The sequence below is a fragment of the Pollachius pollachius genome (assembly GCF_949987615.1).
Source record: "Pollachius pollachius genome assembly, chromosome: 10".
NCBI classification, from domain to species: Eukaryota; Metazoa; Chordata; class Actinopteri; order Gadiformes; family Gadidae; genus Pollachius; species Pollachius pollachius.
Window position 1 is genome coordinate 20,907,388 of NC_136943.1, and position 18,093 is coordinate 20,925,480.

Sequence of the window (18,093 nt, forward strand, 5' to 3'; positions counted from 1 at the left end):
GCGGTAGCTCTGTGCTGTTGATTTAACATTTCCCCGAATATTGGATGGATTCCAAGGAGACTGGTAAAGAGACATATATGCGGCTATAAATGAACATGTATGGCACTGAACGGCGCCTTCATTTTCTGCAGGAAAATATGTGGAGGATGCGGGCATCGATCCCGCTACTTCTCGCATGCTAAGCGAGCGCTCTACCATCTGAGCTAATCCCCCTTGCTTATTGATGTAAAATATCATATTTTCTTCACATATGATCTTCATAAAAGGCTCAATGGTATTGAAAAGGATAAAAGCAAATGGATGAAGAGACGCCCTGTCTGCATTACTGGAAACATTACATTTAAATCTACAAATAGATGCTGGAGTATCTGGGACATGTAACAAGCAGTTGACAGTGCAAAGAAGACGCACATTAATGAGGTCGGCCTACCTTGGCTTTTTAAAAGTTATTGGAGGATGCGGGCATCGATCCCGCTACTTCTCGCATGCTAAGCGAGCGCTCTACCATCTGAGCTAATCCCCCTTGCTTGTTGTTATAAAATATCATATTTTCTTCACATATAATCTTCATAAAAGGCTCAATGGGATTGAGAAGGATGAAAGCAAAGGGATGAAGAGGACGCCCTGTCTGAATTACTGGACACATTACATTTAAATCTACAAATAGATGCTGGAGTATCTGGGACATGTAACAAGCAGTTGACAGTGCAAAGAAGACGCACATTAATGAGGTCGGCCTACCTTGGCTTTTTAAAAATTATTGGAGGATGCGGGCATCGATCCCGCTACTTCTCGCATGCTAAGCGAGCGCTCTACCATCTGAGCTAATCCCCCTTCCTTATTGATATAAAGTATCATATTTTCTTGACATATGATCTTCATAAAAGGGTCAATGGAATTGAGAAGGATAAAAGCGATGGGATGTAGAGACGCCCTGTCTGAATTACTGGACACATTACATTTAAATCTACAAATAGATGCTGGAGTATCTGGGACATGTTGTAACAACCAGTTGACAGTGTAAAGAAGACGCACATTAATGAGGTCGGCCTACCTTGGCTTTTTAAAAGTTATTGGAGGATGCGGGCATCGATCCCGCTACTTCTCGCATGCTAAGCGAGCGCTCTACCATCTGAGCTAATCCCCCTTGCTTATTGATATAAAATATCATATTTTCTTTACATATGATCTTCATAAAAGGCTCAATGGGATTGAGAAGGGTAAAGGCAATGGGATGAAGAGACGCCCTGTCTGAATTACTGGACACATTACATTTAAATCTACAAATAGATTCTGGAGTATCTGGGACATGTTGTAACAAGCAGTTGACAGTGCAAAGAAGACGCACATTAATGAGGTCGGCCTACCTTGGCTTTTTAAAAGTTATTGGAAGATGCGGACATCGATCTCGCTATTTCTCGCATGCTAAGCGAGCCCTCTACCATCTGAGCTAATACATGTATCCAGCATGCCATCCGCCCCGACAGAATATTTTCAAGGAGGATTTTAGTGGAAGTTGGAGTTGGAGTTGGAGTTGGAGTTGATCGATCATTAAAGGGAGTCGTTTGTGCTGCTGTCATGTTGGTGGAACCTTAGTCAAGGGTCTACTACTTTTTCTATTCTCGTCGACCCTTAATGTCAGAGAACCTCTGACCGAGATCCGGCGGAAGTACGGATCACGGCCTTGTCACAAAAGAAATGGCGAGCGGAGTCGGTAGTGAGTATAACTGATTTTTGTAATATGTATATATATAGATATATATACATATGAACCCGTGTGTGGTCCTCGGCTGGACCATTTTATCTAAAAGACACTTGCAGTACCGACGACTATAATGAACCGCGGTCCGTGTTTAGTTGAGGCTGTTTTGATGCTCGGCGGATCAGAGCGCAGCGGTGTGTCTCAGTAAAACGTCCCCCCTCCAACGGGGCTTAAAAGGCTGATTATGGACCACAAATATGATCTAATAGCGATCAGCGAGATAATTCCTTATGATAATGTTATAATCTATATTATGTATACGTTTATTTATATATATTAAACGTTTTTTTTTATTTTTACAAATGCAAACATTTTAACACTTTAGGCAATTCATATCGGTAAAAAAAATAAACATGCCTTCATTTAACACAAATTAAACCCATGGCCGATGCATTTGGACTTTCATAATTTAAGTTACATTACGTGAGCATATTGTTGAATAGGGATTCAAACGACAGCCCTGTCGTTTCAAACCGAAATCCAAAGACTGCCTTCCCACTATAAACAAAGTGGAAATCCACTAACCAATAATATAATGTACATTAATGTTGCTGTTCAGTAGCGCATCCTATTAATGCATATGACCAGTACGAGCACAGCCATGCAGTTATGGCCATAAGTTGTATACATCAATGGTTTTAATACGGTGCATTGATGGTACCTACAGAGAACCTGTCTGTTGGTCCCCTTTGTTTATAGTGGGATGGTAGTCTTTGGATTCCGGGTTAAAACGATAGGGCCTAAGTTTGGAATCACTCTTCAACAATATGCCCACATTTTGTTACTTAATTTTGGAAAGTCCAAATGCATCGTCCATGAGTTGGGCTTGGGTTGAATTAAGTCATGTTTATTTTTTTTACCGTTATGAATTGCTTATTGTGTTCAAATATTTGTCTTTGTACCGATTTTATTTTAATATGTATGCATATACTAGTATATCTTATCACATTATTATAAGGAATTATCTTACTGATATCTTACCGCTATTAAATCATATTCATGGCCAACAAATTCGCCTATCTCTTCCAACCCAAATCTACTGAATGAAAAATGTTGTGTAGACTTCATTGGAATATTTTATCAGATTAGTTGTAATTTCAGTTTAACCACATGAATTATTTATTTTCTACCCTAACGGATCACAATGAACTTCTTCTACATAGAACACAAAATCCTGAACGTGGGTCCGACGGAGGCATGGTCCGTCAGGGAGAAGCTCTGCCTGGCTTCCTCCGTCATGAGGAGTGGCGACCAGAACTGGTGAGTCCTCACAGCTGTAGTCCTCTCTGTGAGCTACCTCCAGCATAACGGCTCCTGATGTGTGTGATCAGATCCCCGGTGGTGTGTGTTGGTTCTAAGCAATTGGCTCGGTCTTCCAGGGTGTCGGTGAGCAGAGCCATCAAGCCTTTCTCAGAGACCGGACGGCCTCCAGACTGGTTTTCCCAGAAGGTAACTAACCAATGAGATACCTCCTCATGGTCAGGGTGTTCACATCGCCTCCAATCAACAAATGGGCCATATTGGGTTTAATTGATTATAAATTACACATATGATGAAAAAATAAACAAACCTAAGCAACCAATTGCAGCTAGGATTGGACCTAATCTAAATACATTTTTAGCAAGCGATAGAAATCCCAAAGAAATGGACAAAACAACACTGTTTCCAATGGCAGAGAGCGTTAACAGTATATAAACCTTATATTATATTTTAACAACCACATTTTACACAGACATTGAGTCCTACGACCACATCATATCAACAGTCAAAAGCTGGACGAGAAATGCGTTTGCTTCACAAACTCGTCTGATCTGTTTCACAGCACTGTGCCTCTCAATACTCTGAGCTGCTGGAAGCCACAGAAGCCCCCAAGTGAGTGCAACGCACGCACACACACCACAGAACTATGATAATCCCCTGTGTTCATAGTGAATTAACGGGCTTTAATGGTTCAGGGCTTTAACGGTTGTGTGTGTGGCAGGCGTAAGCGCGGGGAGAAGGGCGAGGTGGTGGAGACCATCGAGGATGTGATCGTACGCAGACTGACGGCCGAGAGGATAGAAGAGTTGAAGAAACTACTGCGAGACACACAGGAACAGTATAGGTGTGCGCGCGCACACACACACACACACACACACACACACACACACACACACACACACACACACACACACACACACACACAGATACAAGCTATATGCACACACAAGTTTTCACACAACCAAGCATGTGTTGATAGATACTCACACACACACACACACACACACACACATGCACATTGTATAATACCTTTGCTGAGTCGTTATCAACATGCTGTGGGCCACTGTGAACCATGGAGCCTCACACACTCTGGCTCTGCGTCTAACCGGAGCTCCCTCCACTGTGCTGACAGGAAGTTGAAAAAGGACGTGGACCTGATCCAGACGGGCCACATGGACGTCCAGCTGAAGGAACTGTGGACCGACATGACGCTGTGAGCACCCCTCTCCACCCTCTCCCCTCTGTCTCCCCCTCCCCCCCACTGGTCTGCTGACTGGTTCTCGTAGTCGCGGTGTCACTGTCCCAGTAGGGCTCTAAGTTTATCTTAGAGTGTCTGTACTGAAGAAAGTACCGGAGCCTATAAAGGACTGTATAATAACCAAAGGGATGTAATCTGACTCAAGGAATTTATAACCAAATAATATAATAAACCTGTGTACGTATTTAACTAAGAGTGAGAGGAGACCAAAACTATGTTTAACAATTTAATACAGACAATAAACTGCCCTATAGATACACATTGAACACATTGCCATATAAACACTTCAATACACACTCACACTCTACCTCCCCAATGCTGTACCCTCCCTTTAACCCAGTCACACAGCCCGCATCCACACAGACAGTCCGACCTGAGGCCCCTCGGTGGGCCTAACAAATGTCCTCGTGCTCGTAGTGCGGCGCCGCTGGATCGTTGGTGCACGTGGAGTGGGGGAGGGGAAAGGGGGTGAGTCGAAACTGCCGGATACAAAGGGGGGCGTTGGAGAGGGGGGACACCTCCCTTGTAGATGGGGTGAAGATCGGCGGTTCTGCCTGGTAGGGGGGGTTTGAACCCGCCTCACGAACCTCGTCTGGATCGAGGGAGACCAGCCTCTTCCTGGGTCCCTCTGGCGACTGGGCCGCGAGCGCGTGCTCCTGGATAGCGCTCTTCACCGCGATAAACACTTGCGGGCGAACGGACGGCAAACGCACCTTCGTCTGCCGATACACCGTGCTGCCGACAGCACGAAACACACGAATATTCCAACCCGCTACAGCCCTCGACTCCACGTCCGCACCGCGCAGCCTCCAACCGCAGGTTGCTAGCAAGAAAAAACCCTTTGCCAGTGGCCGACTACGCGAGACTGACTAATTGACTGCGCGAGTGACCGTATCACCGGTAGACTAAATCACTCCGCGCAGATAGGTCTCATCACAAACAAATACACAACATGCCCAAACCCGTCGCATGGACCAAACTGACACAACAAAAAGGCAAACAAAAGAAATGAGTAATACAATACCCCATTAACATAAAATCAACCAGTACAGCATGACCCCACACAACAAACAAAATAAACGTTCAATCCCTGCAAGTATGAACTATAATTGCCCTTATATGCAACCAAAGGGACAACAATATGAACATATGCAAACCTTCAGAACAGTGTCCAAGCTTTAGAAATGGCTGCATCTGTTTCTCACCTACTACACCGTTTAACAACAGCCAAACACACTTAAACATAACTTATTCACCTGCTGTGTGGTCCTAGCAGACTGTTCCCTATAGGCTAGACCTCCAATCACACTGTTTTCCCATACAGAGTGTGAATCGCTTATCCAATTCTAGATGTTTCCATGTGCTTCACGGGAACAGGAGCACTACTCTGCAGTACTTCTTGCTCAATGGTGCGTATGTGTTTTAATGATGTGTGTGTCAATTTGAAAACCTTTTACAGAAAGAAGAAACAAGACGAAGACGAGGCCGAGCAGAAGAGAAAAGCCACTGAGAATGCTTTTCAGGGTGCGTTTGGCGGGTTTACAAAAATGAAGTTTTTAATTGATTTCATGTGTAGATCCCATTATTTCTAGGGTTAACCTAGCGATTGCTGGTGCTTTGCACTTGGTTTTATGAACATCCTTACTGTACCGACAGTGATATATTGATATACAGTGGGGCAAAAAAGTATTTAGTCAGCCACCAATTTTGCAAGTTCTCCCACTTAAAAAGACGAGAGAGGCCTGTCATTTTCATCATAGGTAAACCTCAGCTATGAGAGACAAAATGAAAAAAAAAAATCCAGAAAATCACATTGTCTGATTTTTTAAGAATTTATTTGCAAATTATGGTGGAAAATAAGTATTTGGTCACCTACAAACCAGCAAGATTTCTGGCAGTGACAGACCTGTCACTTCTCCTTTAAGAGGCTCCTCTGTCCTCCACTTGTTACCTGTATTAATGGCACCTGTTTGAACTCCTTATCAGTATAAAAGACACCTGTCCACAACCTCAAACAGTCACACTCCAAACTCCACTATGGCCAAGAGCAAAGAGCTGTCAAAGGACACCAGAAACACAATTGTAGACCTGCACCAGGCTGGGAAGTCTGAATCTGCAATAGGTAAGCAGCTTGGTGTGAAGAAATCAACTGTGGGAGCAATTATTAGGAAATGGAATACATACAAGACCACTGATAATCTCCCTCGATCTGGGGCTCCACGCAAGATCTCACCCTGTGGGGTCAAAATGATCACAAGAACGGTGAACAAAAATCCCAGAACCACACGGGGGGACCTAGTGAATGACCTCCAGAGAGCTGGGACCAAAGTAACAAAGGCTACCATCACTAACACACTACGCCGCCAGGGACTCAAATCCTGCAGTGCCAGACGTGTCCCCCTGCTAAAGCCAGTGCATGTCCGGGCCTGTTTGAAGTTTGCTAGAGAGCATTTGGATGATCCAGAACAGGATTGGGAGAATGTCATATGGTCAGATGAAACCAAAATAGAACTTTTTGGTAAAAACTCAACTCGTCGTGTTTGGAGGAGAAAGAATGCTGAGTTGCGTCCAAAGAACACCATACCTACAGTGAAGCATGGGGGTGGAAACATCATGCTTTGGGGCTGTTTTTCTGCCAAGGGACCAGGACGTCTGATCCGTATGACGGAAAGAATGAATGGGGCCATGTATCGTGAGATTTTGAGTGAAAACCTCCTTCCATCAGCAAGGGCACTGAAGATGAAACGTGGCTGGGTCTTTCAGCATGACAATGACCCCAAACACATCGCCCGGGCAACGAAGGATTGACTTCGTAAGAAGCATTTCAAGGTCCTGGAGTGGCCTAGCCAGTCTCCAGAGGTCAACCCCATAGAAAATCTTTGGAGGGAGTTGAAAGTCCGTGTGGCCCAAAAACATCACTGCTTTAGAGGAGATCTGCATGGAGGAATGGGCCAAAATACCAGAAGCATTGTATGAAAACCTTGTAAAGACTTACAGAAAACATTTGACCTCTGTCATTGCCAACAAAGGGCATGTAACAAAGTATTGAGATGACCTTTTGTTATTGACCAAATACTTATTTTCCACCATAATTTGCAAATAAATTCTTTAAAAATCAGACAATGTGATTTTCTAGATTTTTTTTTTCATTTTGTCTCTCATAGCTGAGGTATACCTATGGTGAAAATTACAGGCCTCTCTCGTCTTTTTAAGTGGGAGAACTTGCACAATCGGAGGCTGACTAAATACTTTTTTGCCCCACTGTATATGTTTCTCTTTCTTCTGACAAATGTACTTGCTTTGGATAAAAGCGTCTGCTCAATGCCCTAAATGTACATTTCATTCATATAATTATTGTGTAAAGGATACCGAAACCATTTGAAGGCTCCCTGTGGGTGTCCTATCTCTAACCCTCCCTCCCTCTCTCCCTCACCTCCTCTAGCTCGCCAGGCCATGAAGAACACCCCTAAGCGGGTGCCCAGCGTCACGGTGCGCTCTCCGCTGGGTGCCAGCCCCCCCGGCCTGGAGCCGCCGGCAGAACCCGCCGCCCCCGTTCCCCCCACGGACCCCAGCCCCACCCCCACCTCCACCGGCCCCTCCTCCGAGGACACGGGCAGCCACCCCACTGTAAGCCTGTTAGCGCACCACCACCCCCCCGCTTCAGACCTGAGCCCCCCGCTTCAGACCGACCTGAGCCCCCCGCTTCAGACCTGAGCCCCCCGCTTCAGACCTGAGCCCCCCGCTTCAGACCTGAGCCCCCCGCTTCAGACCTGAGCCCCCCTCTTCAGACCTGCGTCGTGTCTGTGCACGACCGTATAAAGATCACACCGTATGGATGGGAATAGGACTCTGGGATTAATAGGGATTCATGTATTAATCCATAGGAATCCATTGGTATCTTGATCTATAAAGTTGTAGTTGATCTATAGTTTAACTTATTTTACGTAACTCGATTAAACGTATCTATATCTAATCGATTTATTATAAGTTATAATAAATATTATTTTGAATATATTATATTATTGCATGAGTCATGATCCATTTATTGTCTAATACAAAATGGTGGAGTTTGAGCTTGTTTTGCACGTGGTGAAGCTCTGAAGCTCCTATGGCAGATGTTTCTCCATGAGAATTTAAATGAGCAGTTACAAGGTGACCGTTGGACCACAGCGTGTGCCCTTTGTCATATAAATGCAGAATGGCTTTTGTTCAGTGATGGTAATTGAACGTGCAGCTCACTGCGGTCTCTGCCTCCCAGGCCCAGGGAGTCGGAGTGTTCCTGCCCGTCTCAGAGCCCCCGGGGATCGGGCCTAAAGACGGAAGCCTGGGCCCTCTGGTAGACGACTCCCCACAGAAGAGGTGCCTCACCCAGAAGGCCACACCGCCACCCTCCCCCCTGCTCTCTGAGCTGCTGAAGAAGGGCAACCTCCTCTCCGCCAGCCCCCGCCTGGTGAGCCCCCCAGCCGTCACGAGAAAGAGTTTTTATTGTTTTTAGATGATGTTTATGAAGTCATATGGGTGGTGGTTGATTGAATGAGATACAGTTTAAAATGTGTGACTTTATGCGTCCACATTCACCATACATTAGGTGGTGGTGGGTGGGTGAGTGTTGTGTAATAACAGGTCCAAGGCAGCCTTGTTCTGTGCCTCGAACCCCTTTTGGTTCCAGTGCGGCGCCGTGCGTGTCGTCCACTCACCTGGTCGGTGTATGTGTTCATGTCTCAGGTAGCGGAGGGCGACCTGACAGCCAACCTGTCCAATGGAGTGCAGACAGCCACGGCGACTGCTGCCATGCCAACCAGCCTGCATGACATCACCACCGGTAGGTTGGCCTCTGGACACACACACTGAAGCGTTAGTAGCTGTTTTACCACTATGCGATGCCACAGTTAAATAATTGTAAAAGAAGCTACTTTGCTATTACGTATACATTTAGGGAATTTACTCGACTTTTTTTGTCCAAACCGACTTACAACCATTCATACACACATTCACACACTTGACGGCGGAGTCAACCACTCAGGGCGACAGCCAGCTCGTCAGGAGCTTTTAGGGTGTGGCGTCTTGCTCAGGGACACCTCGACACACTCGGACACCTCAAACTAGCAACCTTCTGGTTATAAGTCAACTTTCTCCACCCCCTGAGCCACTGACGTCTATTTGTCAACCTATGGCAGAAAACAATAGCACACCTGTGCACACCCTTACACGTGAGCTGAACAGCTTCAGCCAAACCTTCTCTGGCGGAATGACAAACGCTCGTTGATGGAAAAGGTGCCACTAGCTCTGGGCCGTATTATTTGAATGCAAGGCAGGAATGAAGACACCCATGTCATCACATTCACAATACCGCTTAGACAAGAGCTTTCAGAGCTGGGAGGATAGACTTATCTTCTGATGCCTACTGCGTGTTTGAGCTCGTAACCGTCATCTACATTTTTTTTATTGTTTGCCGGTGAAAGTTACAAGGCTTTACAAGGCGGCGTGTGATGAAATATAAATCCTTGTGTGGTTATATTATTGGCTGTATGCCAGCATACATTCAAGGGCTTGTGGAGAATCCAAGCTTCAGTGGCTCGTCACTTCACTTCAGATTGAAGTCAACAGATTGTCTGTTGAACGAATGGGGGATTTATTCATTAATAGCTTAAGTAGGTATTTGAGATCTCATTTAATTCACACTCACTCACTCACTCACTCACTCACACAAAATAAAGACCAAAATATAGTTAACCTAAAGTTATATTCTTACTACAGTGTCTCACTAAACGTGTGTGTGATTCCTCCAGAGGGGGAGGCGGAGGCCGGGGTGAAGGCGGAGCTGGGGGCGGAGCTGGGGGCGGAGCCGGGGGCGGAGCTGGGGGCGGAGGACCTGGTGGCCGTGTCCTACATGGGGGACGAGCTGGACCTGGAGACGGTGGGGGATATCATCGCCATCATCGAGGAGAAGGTAGGCCCACCCGGTGGAGTGTCTCTTTGGGGCGGACATGGTGCCTCTTCAGCCAGCTTTGATCCAGTGGAGGGCTGAATAGTCTCTCTGATCAGACCTTAGATTAATGTCTACACTGTGGGCCAACAGGCCGTTTCACTTTCTTTCTCCAATCCTGTGGCTGGAGGCCGGGATTTGTCAGCCCGTGATTGGTGAACACAAACTGGGCCGGCACTAGTGAACTGTAATAAAATCAATGCAACGTGTATAATGGCCAGTGTATACATACTTCTTATTTTAGTATATATATATATAAACAGTATTAAATCCCCATCTGAAAGCTTCATCTTCTGACACAAATCAGTTTTCTTCAAGAGTAAAAATAACAGGGCAATATATAATAGTATCATAATAATAATACTCTCTCTCTGTCTCTGTCTCTGCCTCTCTCTCTCTCTTGCTTTCGCTCTCACTCTCTCTCTGCCTCTCTCTCTCTGCCTCTCTCTCTCTCTCTCACTCTCACTCTCACTCTCTGCCTCTCTCTCTCTCTTTCTCTCTCTCTTTCTCTCTCTCTGCCTCTCTCTCTCTCTCTCTCTCTCTCTCTCTCTCTCTCTCTCTCTCTCTCTCTCTCTCTCTGCCTCTCTCTCTCTGCCTCTCTCTCTCTCTCTCACTCTCACTCTCACTCTCTGCCTCTCTCTCTCTCTTTCTCTCTCTCTGCCTCTCTCTCTCTCTCTCTCTCTCTCTCTCTCTCTCTCTCTCTCTCTCTCTCTCTCTCTCTCTCTCTCTCTCTCTCTCTCTCCCTCCAGGTGGATGACTCTGTGGAGGCGTTGGACGCGGCGGCGGTGGAGGAGGCGCTCTCCCTCTGCGAGGAGGCCGACTCCGGGTCCCACCCGCTACCGGGCCCCTGGGAGACCCAGACCCAGGACTCTGAGCCGGGAAGCCCCGTCCTGGGCTCCATCCAGGGGTCCGAGCAGGAGCCCCCGGGGCCGGCTGCGGCCCCGGCCGTCTCCCCAGGTCCCGCCCGCGCCGAGAGCCCCGTTCCCCCGGAGGCGGCGGGGGACCAGCAGCTCCCGGCCGGCAGGGAGGGGCCGGAGGCGGCGGGGAACGATGAGGTCACTTCCTCCATGGCCTCTGACGACTGCACCATGGGGGGCGAGGCGGGGGACGGGGAGGGGCCGGGGGGGGAGAAGGAGGAGCCCGAGGTGGTGGTGAAGAGCGAGGGCGAGGAGTGGAGCCAGCAGGAGGTCAACCCGCCCTGTCTGGGTGAGAACGCACACGCTGCTAGTGCTTTCATTGTCAGACTCAAGACTGTCCAGAGTTCACCTAGACTCTGCGTAGCCCCCCCCTCCAGCACTCCTACTTCTCTTATCCTAGCTGTCCCTGTTGCATCGTGGGAATGGGTTAACCCAGCGATTGTTACTGCTTGGTACTGGGTTCTATGAACATCCTTACTGTACCGACAGAGATATATATTGTTTCACCTTCTGTCAAATGGACTTATGTAAAAAGCTTTGGATAAAAGCGTCTGCTAAATGTCCTAAATGTAAATGATTCCGGAACCATGCTACTTCTGTGTCCCATAGACTCTGAGGACAGCTCTGTGTCGGGGAAAGAGTCAAAGGTAAGCCACACACCTTTTCACCTTCACACCACCTCGTTCAGTTTTAGCCTGCTGATTCATGACGTGCATAATGAATTACTGCATAATGAACTGAAGTAACGACGATGACGTGTCGGCAGGAGGTGAAGGAGGAGGACCCGGGCAGTGAGGCGGAAGAGAGCATGGAGCTGAAGGAGGAGTGTGGCGAGGGGGAGGGGCCCTACCTGTCGGAGGCGGAGCGGGCGGCCAGCGAGAGCGAGGACGGCTACGGCCCCTCCTCCCAGCGCTACACCACAGCCGATTCGCTGGCCAGCAGCCCCGCCTCGTCTTCTCAGTTGTGAGTGGCCGGCCCCGTGCCGTGGCGCCCGGGAGCTGTTTATGCAAAACTAGACTGTGAGGCGGTCGACAGCGCCGATAATCTACCGCCAAACAGTGAGGCCGTCAACCAGTACTAGTAGTACTAGTAGTAGCCAGTGCTATTGTGGTTTGACCTCCTGCACTTTGGCCTGTTGAGGTTTCCATCTCTTTATGCCTCGTTTCCGCTGAGCGGTGCGGTTCGGTTCGGTGCGGCTCAGTTCGCTTATATTGACGTTTCCACTGCCAAAAGTTGGGCCGGGTCCCAAAATAAGTGTGCTGAGACGCTCCTATTTTTGGTACACCTCCGTTGGGGTAACAAACGGTCTGAAAGGGTGCCGGAAAGTTGGATCTACACACTCCGTCCGTTGATTGGTCGACAGAATCGTCACTTCCGTGCGACAGGGGGATAATAACAAACAACGCAGTCCCCGCCCTACCATAAGGGTACTGTCGGCGGGGGAAACGCGGGCCAGATTTAGCGTCACTGAGCTGTCCCGCTCAGAGTAGGGCTGGGTGATTTGGCCTAAATCTCTGATTTTTTCAAACCAAACCCGATTATCGATTTTAATTGATTTTTTCTGTAAGTGAATTTTTTTTTGGATTTGGATTTTATTTGAAGAATAACGATGATTAACGAAAGCAAAATAACTAACATACATTGCCCACTCTGCTGCGTGGCTCAGTTTAAGATGTTGGAATAATTGTGTTGTGCCGCTGCTTTTGGTTGCCACAAACTTTAAGCAAACAACAAAAAAAAACGTCCTAAACCATTAATTCGAATTATGATGCCCAGGCCTAGCTCCGAGCCGCAGCGATACGTACCGCACCGCTAGGTGGAAACGAGGCATTAGATCTAACATGAAAGAGCTCTCCCTGTCGGTCCAAGCATGCATTGAAAGCCACGCCACCGTTTCTCCCCGTTTTCCGTGATTTTTAATTACCCGATGGATCGACTCCGGTTACGACCTGTCCTAAAACACAGAAGCCCCGTGTAGAATGTGTCCTCACGGCCGCCCTCCTCTCTTGTCGGTGCAGCTCTACGTGTGGGGAGGACCAGGAGGCCGTCCAGGCCCAGAAGATCTGGAAGAAGGCCATCATGTTGGTCTGGAGGGCGGCGGCCAATCACAGGTGGGCTCACAACACGCACTTACTCACCAATACACACTCACTCACTCACTCACTCACTCACTCACTCACTCAGACTCACTCTCGCACATACACAAACTCCATATAAATGTGGCCAGCCGGCTGGTGTGATGCTGCTGTCCTAAAGTGTCTTGTCCCTGATGTGTGTGTGTGTGTGTGTGTGTGTTTCTCAGGTACGCCAGCGTGTTCCTGCAACCCGTGTCAGATGACATCGCCCCGGGGTATCATAGCATAGTGCACAGGTGAGTGTGAACACACACACACACACACACACACACACACACACACACACACACACACACACACACACACACACACACACACACACACACACACACACACACACACACACATAGGTTGGGGTCTGACCCATGCCCCCCCCCCCTCCCCCAGGCCCATGGACCTGTCGGCCATCAAGAAGAACATCGAGGCGGGGGTGATCCGCACCACGGCTGAATTCCAGCGCGACATCATGCTGATGTTCCAGAACGCCGTCATGTACAACTCGTCGGACCACGACGTGTACCTCATGGCGCTGGAGATGCAGCGCGACGTGCTGGAGCACGTGCAGCAGTTCCTCGCCACGCAGCTCATCATGCAGACCTCGGAGAGCGCCATCTCCACCAAGAGCCTGCGGGGCCGCGAGGGCGGCCGCAAGCCCGGCGAGCCCGCCGAGAAGGTAAGCCCTGGAGCCGGCTGGGTGGGGGGCGGGACACGGTGGGGGAGGGAGGAAGTGGGTGTGGGCGGGTTCATGTTTGGGGCGGGAGGAAGTGGGCGGGTACAGCGTGGTGGGGGAGGAAGTGGGCGGGTATAGGGTGCTGGGGGAGGAAGTGGGCGGGTACAGGGTGCTGGGGGAGGAAGTGGGCGGTTACAGTGTGGGGCCGTAGGAAGTGGGCGGGTACAGTGTTGGGTGGGAGGAAGGGGGTTGCGTGTGGGAGGAAGTGGATCTTGTGTGCATGTGCAGTCATGCCGTCATTTTGAGACTCGGTGCCATTGGACAAAAAGGGAAAGTCTATAAAGTCTTGAGTCTATAAAGTCCTCCAGCTGTCATTGAGTCTATTTTGTTCTCGTTATGCAGCGTTCTATCAAAAGCAACACTGAATTGTATGTCCTTCCCAACTTAGCGTACTGTACGTAGCAGCAGCACACGGGCACAGACAAATGGACGTATGGTATGATCACGTCACACATGGACTCATGGTGTGATTCACCCGACTGTTTGAATCGGTGTGGGACTCCTCATCCGTACCGCTTGTTCACCAGAAATCAAGAGCCAGTGTTGATTTCAATGTTTCTTTTCTTGATTTGAAAAAGCTTCAGTCACTTGCCTCTCTGAAATCCTTTTTTACCATCTGATTCAAAGATTATATCTGTCTGTTGTGCAGTGATAAAACATAGTTATTTAAGGCACAGTTGATTGGTAATTGATTTATGGTAATATAAGAGTATGTAGTGGTGAGTTAATGCTGTTGCCTATATCCTACCATGGAACGCAGGTCATGTACACAGACACAGACTGAGCTGTACAAAGAACATTTACGTTACATACAAGTTTCTATGGCTCCCAAGACGATCCTGGAGTCTTGTTCTCTCGACCAATCAGTGTGCATCCTCTCTCTTGCCGTCAGCACCGTCATTGCAGCTTACGTCCTGTCCGCTCTTCCTCTTCCTCCTCGCTCAGACCGCGGTCGTGACCCGAGCTGATCTGCTTTCCTCTCCATCCCTCCTGTTCTTTATTTTCTTTGCTTCTTTTTTGTGTGTCCTCTCCCGTTCTTCCTCGAGGTCTGTGTACCTAAAGCGGCACTGTGTCCAGATCTACCCTCTAGATCTAGGCCACACACGTTCAAAGAGGTGTTGAATGAACCACTCCCTGAGGTGCACTCTAGTTTGGTCAGACTGAAGAGTTGGCCTGCAGTGCGAGCTATGAAAATGTATTGAAACATTTACATCTGGGTTGTCACCTTGTAACCAGCACCACACTTATGGCGCATTCCCACCGGAGGGTGCGGGTCGGTTCAGTCTGCAAAGGCGCGGCACGGGTCGCATTTCCACCGCCAAAAGTGGCCGTGATCCGGACTGAGCCGTACCGAACCGTACTCGTCTCGCAGTACTCCTCCTTTGGGGTAGTGAGACGCCTGAAAGGGTGCCGGCAAGTTTGAGCTACACACGCCGTCCGTTGATTGGGCGACAGAATCGCACTTCCGTGCGACAGGGGGATAATAACGAACACAGTACCCGCAATGTATTTCTGGACAACGGCGAAAGCTTCGTTTATTGAAGAAAATGACGCGCAAAAAGTTTGCCGTCCTTCATGGACGCCCAACATTGTTGCTCTTTCTTCATTGTGCGCGTTCTTCTTTTTCCTTGAATTTATTAGCAGGCTACACTGTGTCGGGATGCTATGAGATCACGATGCTTACATAGCTGCCGCGGCTATCGCCATCCGGCTTAAACCCCACCCTACTATAAGGGTACTGGCGGCGGTGGAAACGCGAGCCGTAACTGAGCTGGGCTATACCGCACCCTCACTACTAGGCTGAGGCGTGCTGGGTCCGAAAGCGTACCCGCCGGTGGAAAGAGGGCACTAGAGTCCTACGCAGTGCTCCGTTTCTGCTGTGTGTGTGTGTGTGTGTGTGTGTGTGTGTGTGTGTGTGTAACCTCTGGGCAGCACCGCCTCTGTCTTCCTTCTCTTACTGTCTCTCTCTTAACGTTTGTCCTCCTGCAGGACAGTGTCCCAATGGCCTCACCTGCTTTCCTTCTCTCTCTCTTTGTAAGTATTCAGGTCCCCTTCTATCTTGACTCCCACCTGGCGCAGGCCACGCCAATCCCCCCCATCTCACCAATCTCACCCCACTCACCCACCAACTCCCACAACAGGATCTGCAAAGACAGACACACACACACACCTACACACATGCGCACACAAACACACACGCAGATAGAAGATCCAACATCCAAGAAGGGAAGTTAAAGGCCACCTTGTTAAGCGCACACACATGCAGTTGTGCCCGACGGCATCACACCGTTACCTGCATCCCTCCACCAGGCCTCCGTCCCGCCCTGCACGGCCAGGCCAGGTGTTTCCTCAACAAGGTCGCTCTCCATTCCCCCCCCTCCCCCCTCCCTCTCATCACCCAACTATAGCCGACTCTAGGTTAACCACCAACACCTGCTCTTTTTTTGGATTTGGTTTTCATTTCGCAGTTGTGCGATCGTTCGCTCTTTCGCTGCATGTTCATTTTCCTTTCCACGCTCTTCATTCTTTTTTTGTTACTTTATTTCTGTGTTCTTTGTGTTTCGACTCCTTTGTGTTCTGGGTCATCGTGTGTTTCTGTTCATCCTTCATGGAGGGAGAAGGTCGGGCTACTCGCTGGGCCATTTTGGTTTGTCACACGCACACGCTCATCGGTTTGTTTTGAATGTGGTGTTTGGGGTGGGAGGGCCGCCTTCATTCCACCCAGCTGAACTTTGACCCTTCCAACTTCAACTTGACCCATCAAACCCTCTTCTCTCGCTCTCGTTCTCTCTCTCTCTCTCTCTCTCTCTCTCTCTCTCTCTCTCTCTCTCTCTCTCTCTCTCTCTCTCTCTCTCTCTCGTTCTCTCGCTCTCTGTTCCTCCTTCAGGACGGGGGCACCAGGGGCCGCCGCAGCGCCATGGAGGCTGACCTCAAGATGAAGAAGTAGAGAAGAATCACAAGACCTCGGAGCGAGACGGCTGAGAGACCTCCAGAGGGACTTGGAGAGAGAGAGCTAGATGGACACCCTGTCATGCCAAAATGTAGAGTGCAGATGACATCATAGTTCTGGGTTAGGTGTCCTTTAACAGGCTACTCTCTCACACATGCCTCCGCGTGTGTGTGGGTAGGTGTGTGTGGATGTTAATGTGCGAAGCAGAAGCGTACATCATTTAAAGGCTCTAGTGTGTCCTTGTGTTCGCTCTCCAGATCAGGGCTTGGCTGAACCCTGATCTGGTGTGCTTCTTTTCCTCAGTAACCGGTCTTAAGGGATCCATGTTATCTAGTCTTGGGGATGCGCCGGTAGTTACACCGGACTTCACAGTGCTGTCGAGAACGCCTCTTAATACTGAACGCCTGCAGACTTTAGTGACGCTGCAGTGAATCCCATCAGACCGTTAAGCAATAGATTGTTTCCCCCCTTCCCCTTTAAATTATTTGTGTTGAACCACGCCATGTTTGTGACTTTATTAACCGTTAAGTCTTACGAAAGATGAAAACATTTTACCCCAAGAGTTACCGGGCCAAGAAGCCGAATTGGTGACTTCAACCATGCAAGGCGACAGCCTTGCATGGTTTGGAGCAGTTAGGGTCAGGTGCCTTGCTCAGGGACACCTTGACACTCAGTTAGGAGGAAGTGGGGATCTAATCAGCAAACTTCCAGTTAACAGCATACCCGCTCTACCTCCTGAGCCACATACCGCCCCATTGGTCAAAAGGAAAGGCGCATGAAATCTGGGAGTCGATGTATACTGTGTCTTGTGCGTGCGTTAGGTAGTACTTGGTTGTACCGCGGCGACGGACTTGGTTTGGGGCCAGTGGGTGTTCATGTATCCTGTGTTCAGTTGTACATTTGTTTATTAAAAAATATTATTTGATCTTTGTCCCCTGTGCTCTTGGTGTCAGTATGTCTGGGTGAGTTTGCTGTGTCAACATTTCTTCGACTCTAATCAGGAAAATCGAAAACACACATCCAATTAAAAGTTAATGTGCAAAATGACTTATTTATAAAAGTGTGGTACATAAGGGTAGTGAGGCCAGCCCATTC

At 48.7% G+C, this 18,093-nt stretch overlaps 2 protein-coding genes across 2 annotated transcripts in view; one reads left to right on the forward strand and one right to left on the reverse strand.

Annotated features, from left to right (window-relative positions):
* The first annotated feature begins 1,675 nt into the window (after positions 1-1,675).
* brd8b (bromodomain containing 8b) lies at positions 1,676-17,923 on the forward strand. Its single transcript, XM_079745295.1, has 18 exons — positions 1,676-1,717; positions 2,926-3,022; positions 3,142-3,211; positions 3,585-3,634; positions 3,744-3,866; positions 4,155-4,235; positions 5,740-5,804; positions 7,723-7,907; positions 8,539-8,730; positions 9,006-9,102; positions 10,070-10,230; positions 11,016-11,472; positions 11,793-11,830; positions 11,950-12,146; positions 13,202-13,294; positions 13,486-13,554; positions 13,706-13,991; positions 16,936-17,923. Exons 1-18 carry the CDS (start codon positions 1,699-1,701, stop codon positions 16,993-16,995), a joined length of 2,340 nt encoding a protein of 779 aa, XP_079601421.1. The 5' UTR covers positions 1,676-1,698; the 3' UTR covers positions 16,996-17,923.
* Positions 17,924-18,029: 106 nt separating this feature from the next.
* The window catches only part of LOC307081345 (DNA damage-inducible transcript 4-like protein), a 1,519-nt gene continuing 1,455 nt past the window's right edge, over positions 18,030-18,093 (reverse strand). The window contains exon 2 of the mRNA XM_079744490.1: positions 18,030-18,093. This exon is cut by the window's right edge and continues 836 nt beyond it. The gene's annotated coding sequence lies outside the window, so the exon portion shown is untranslated.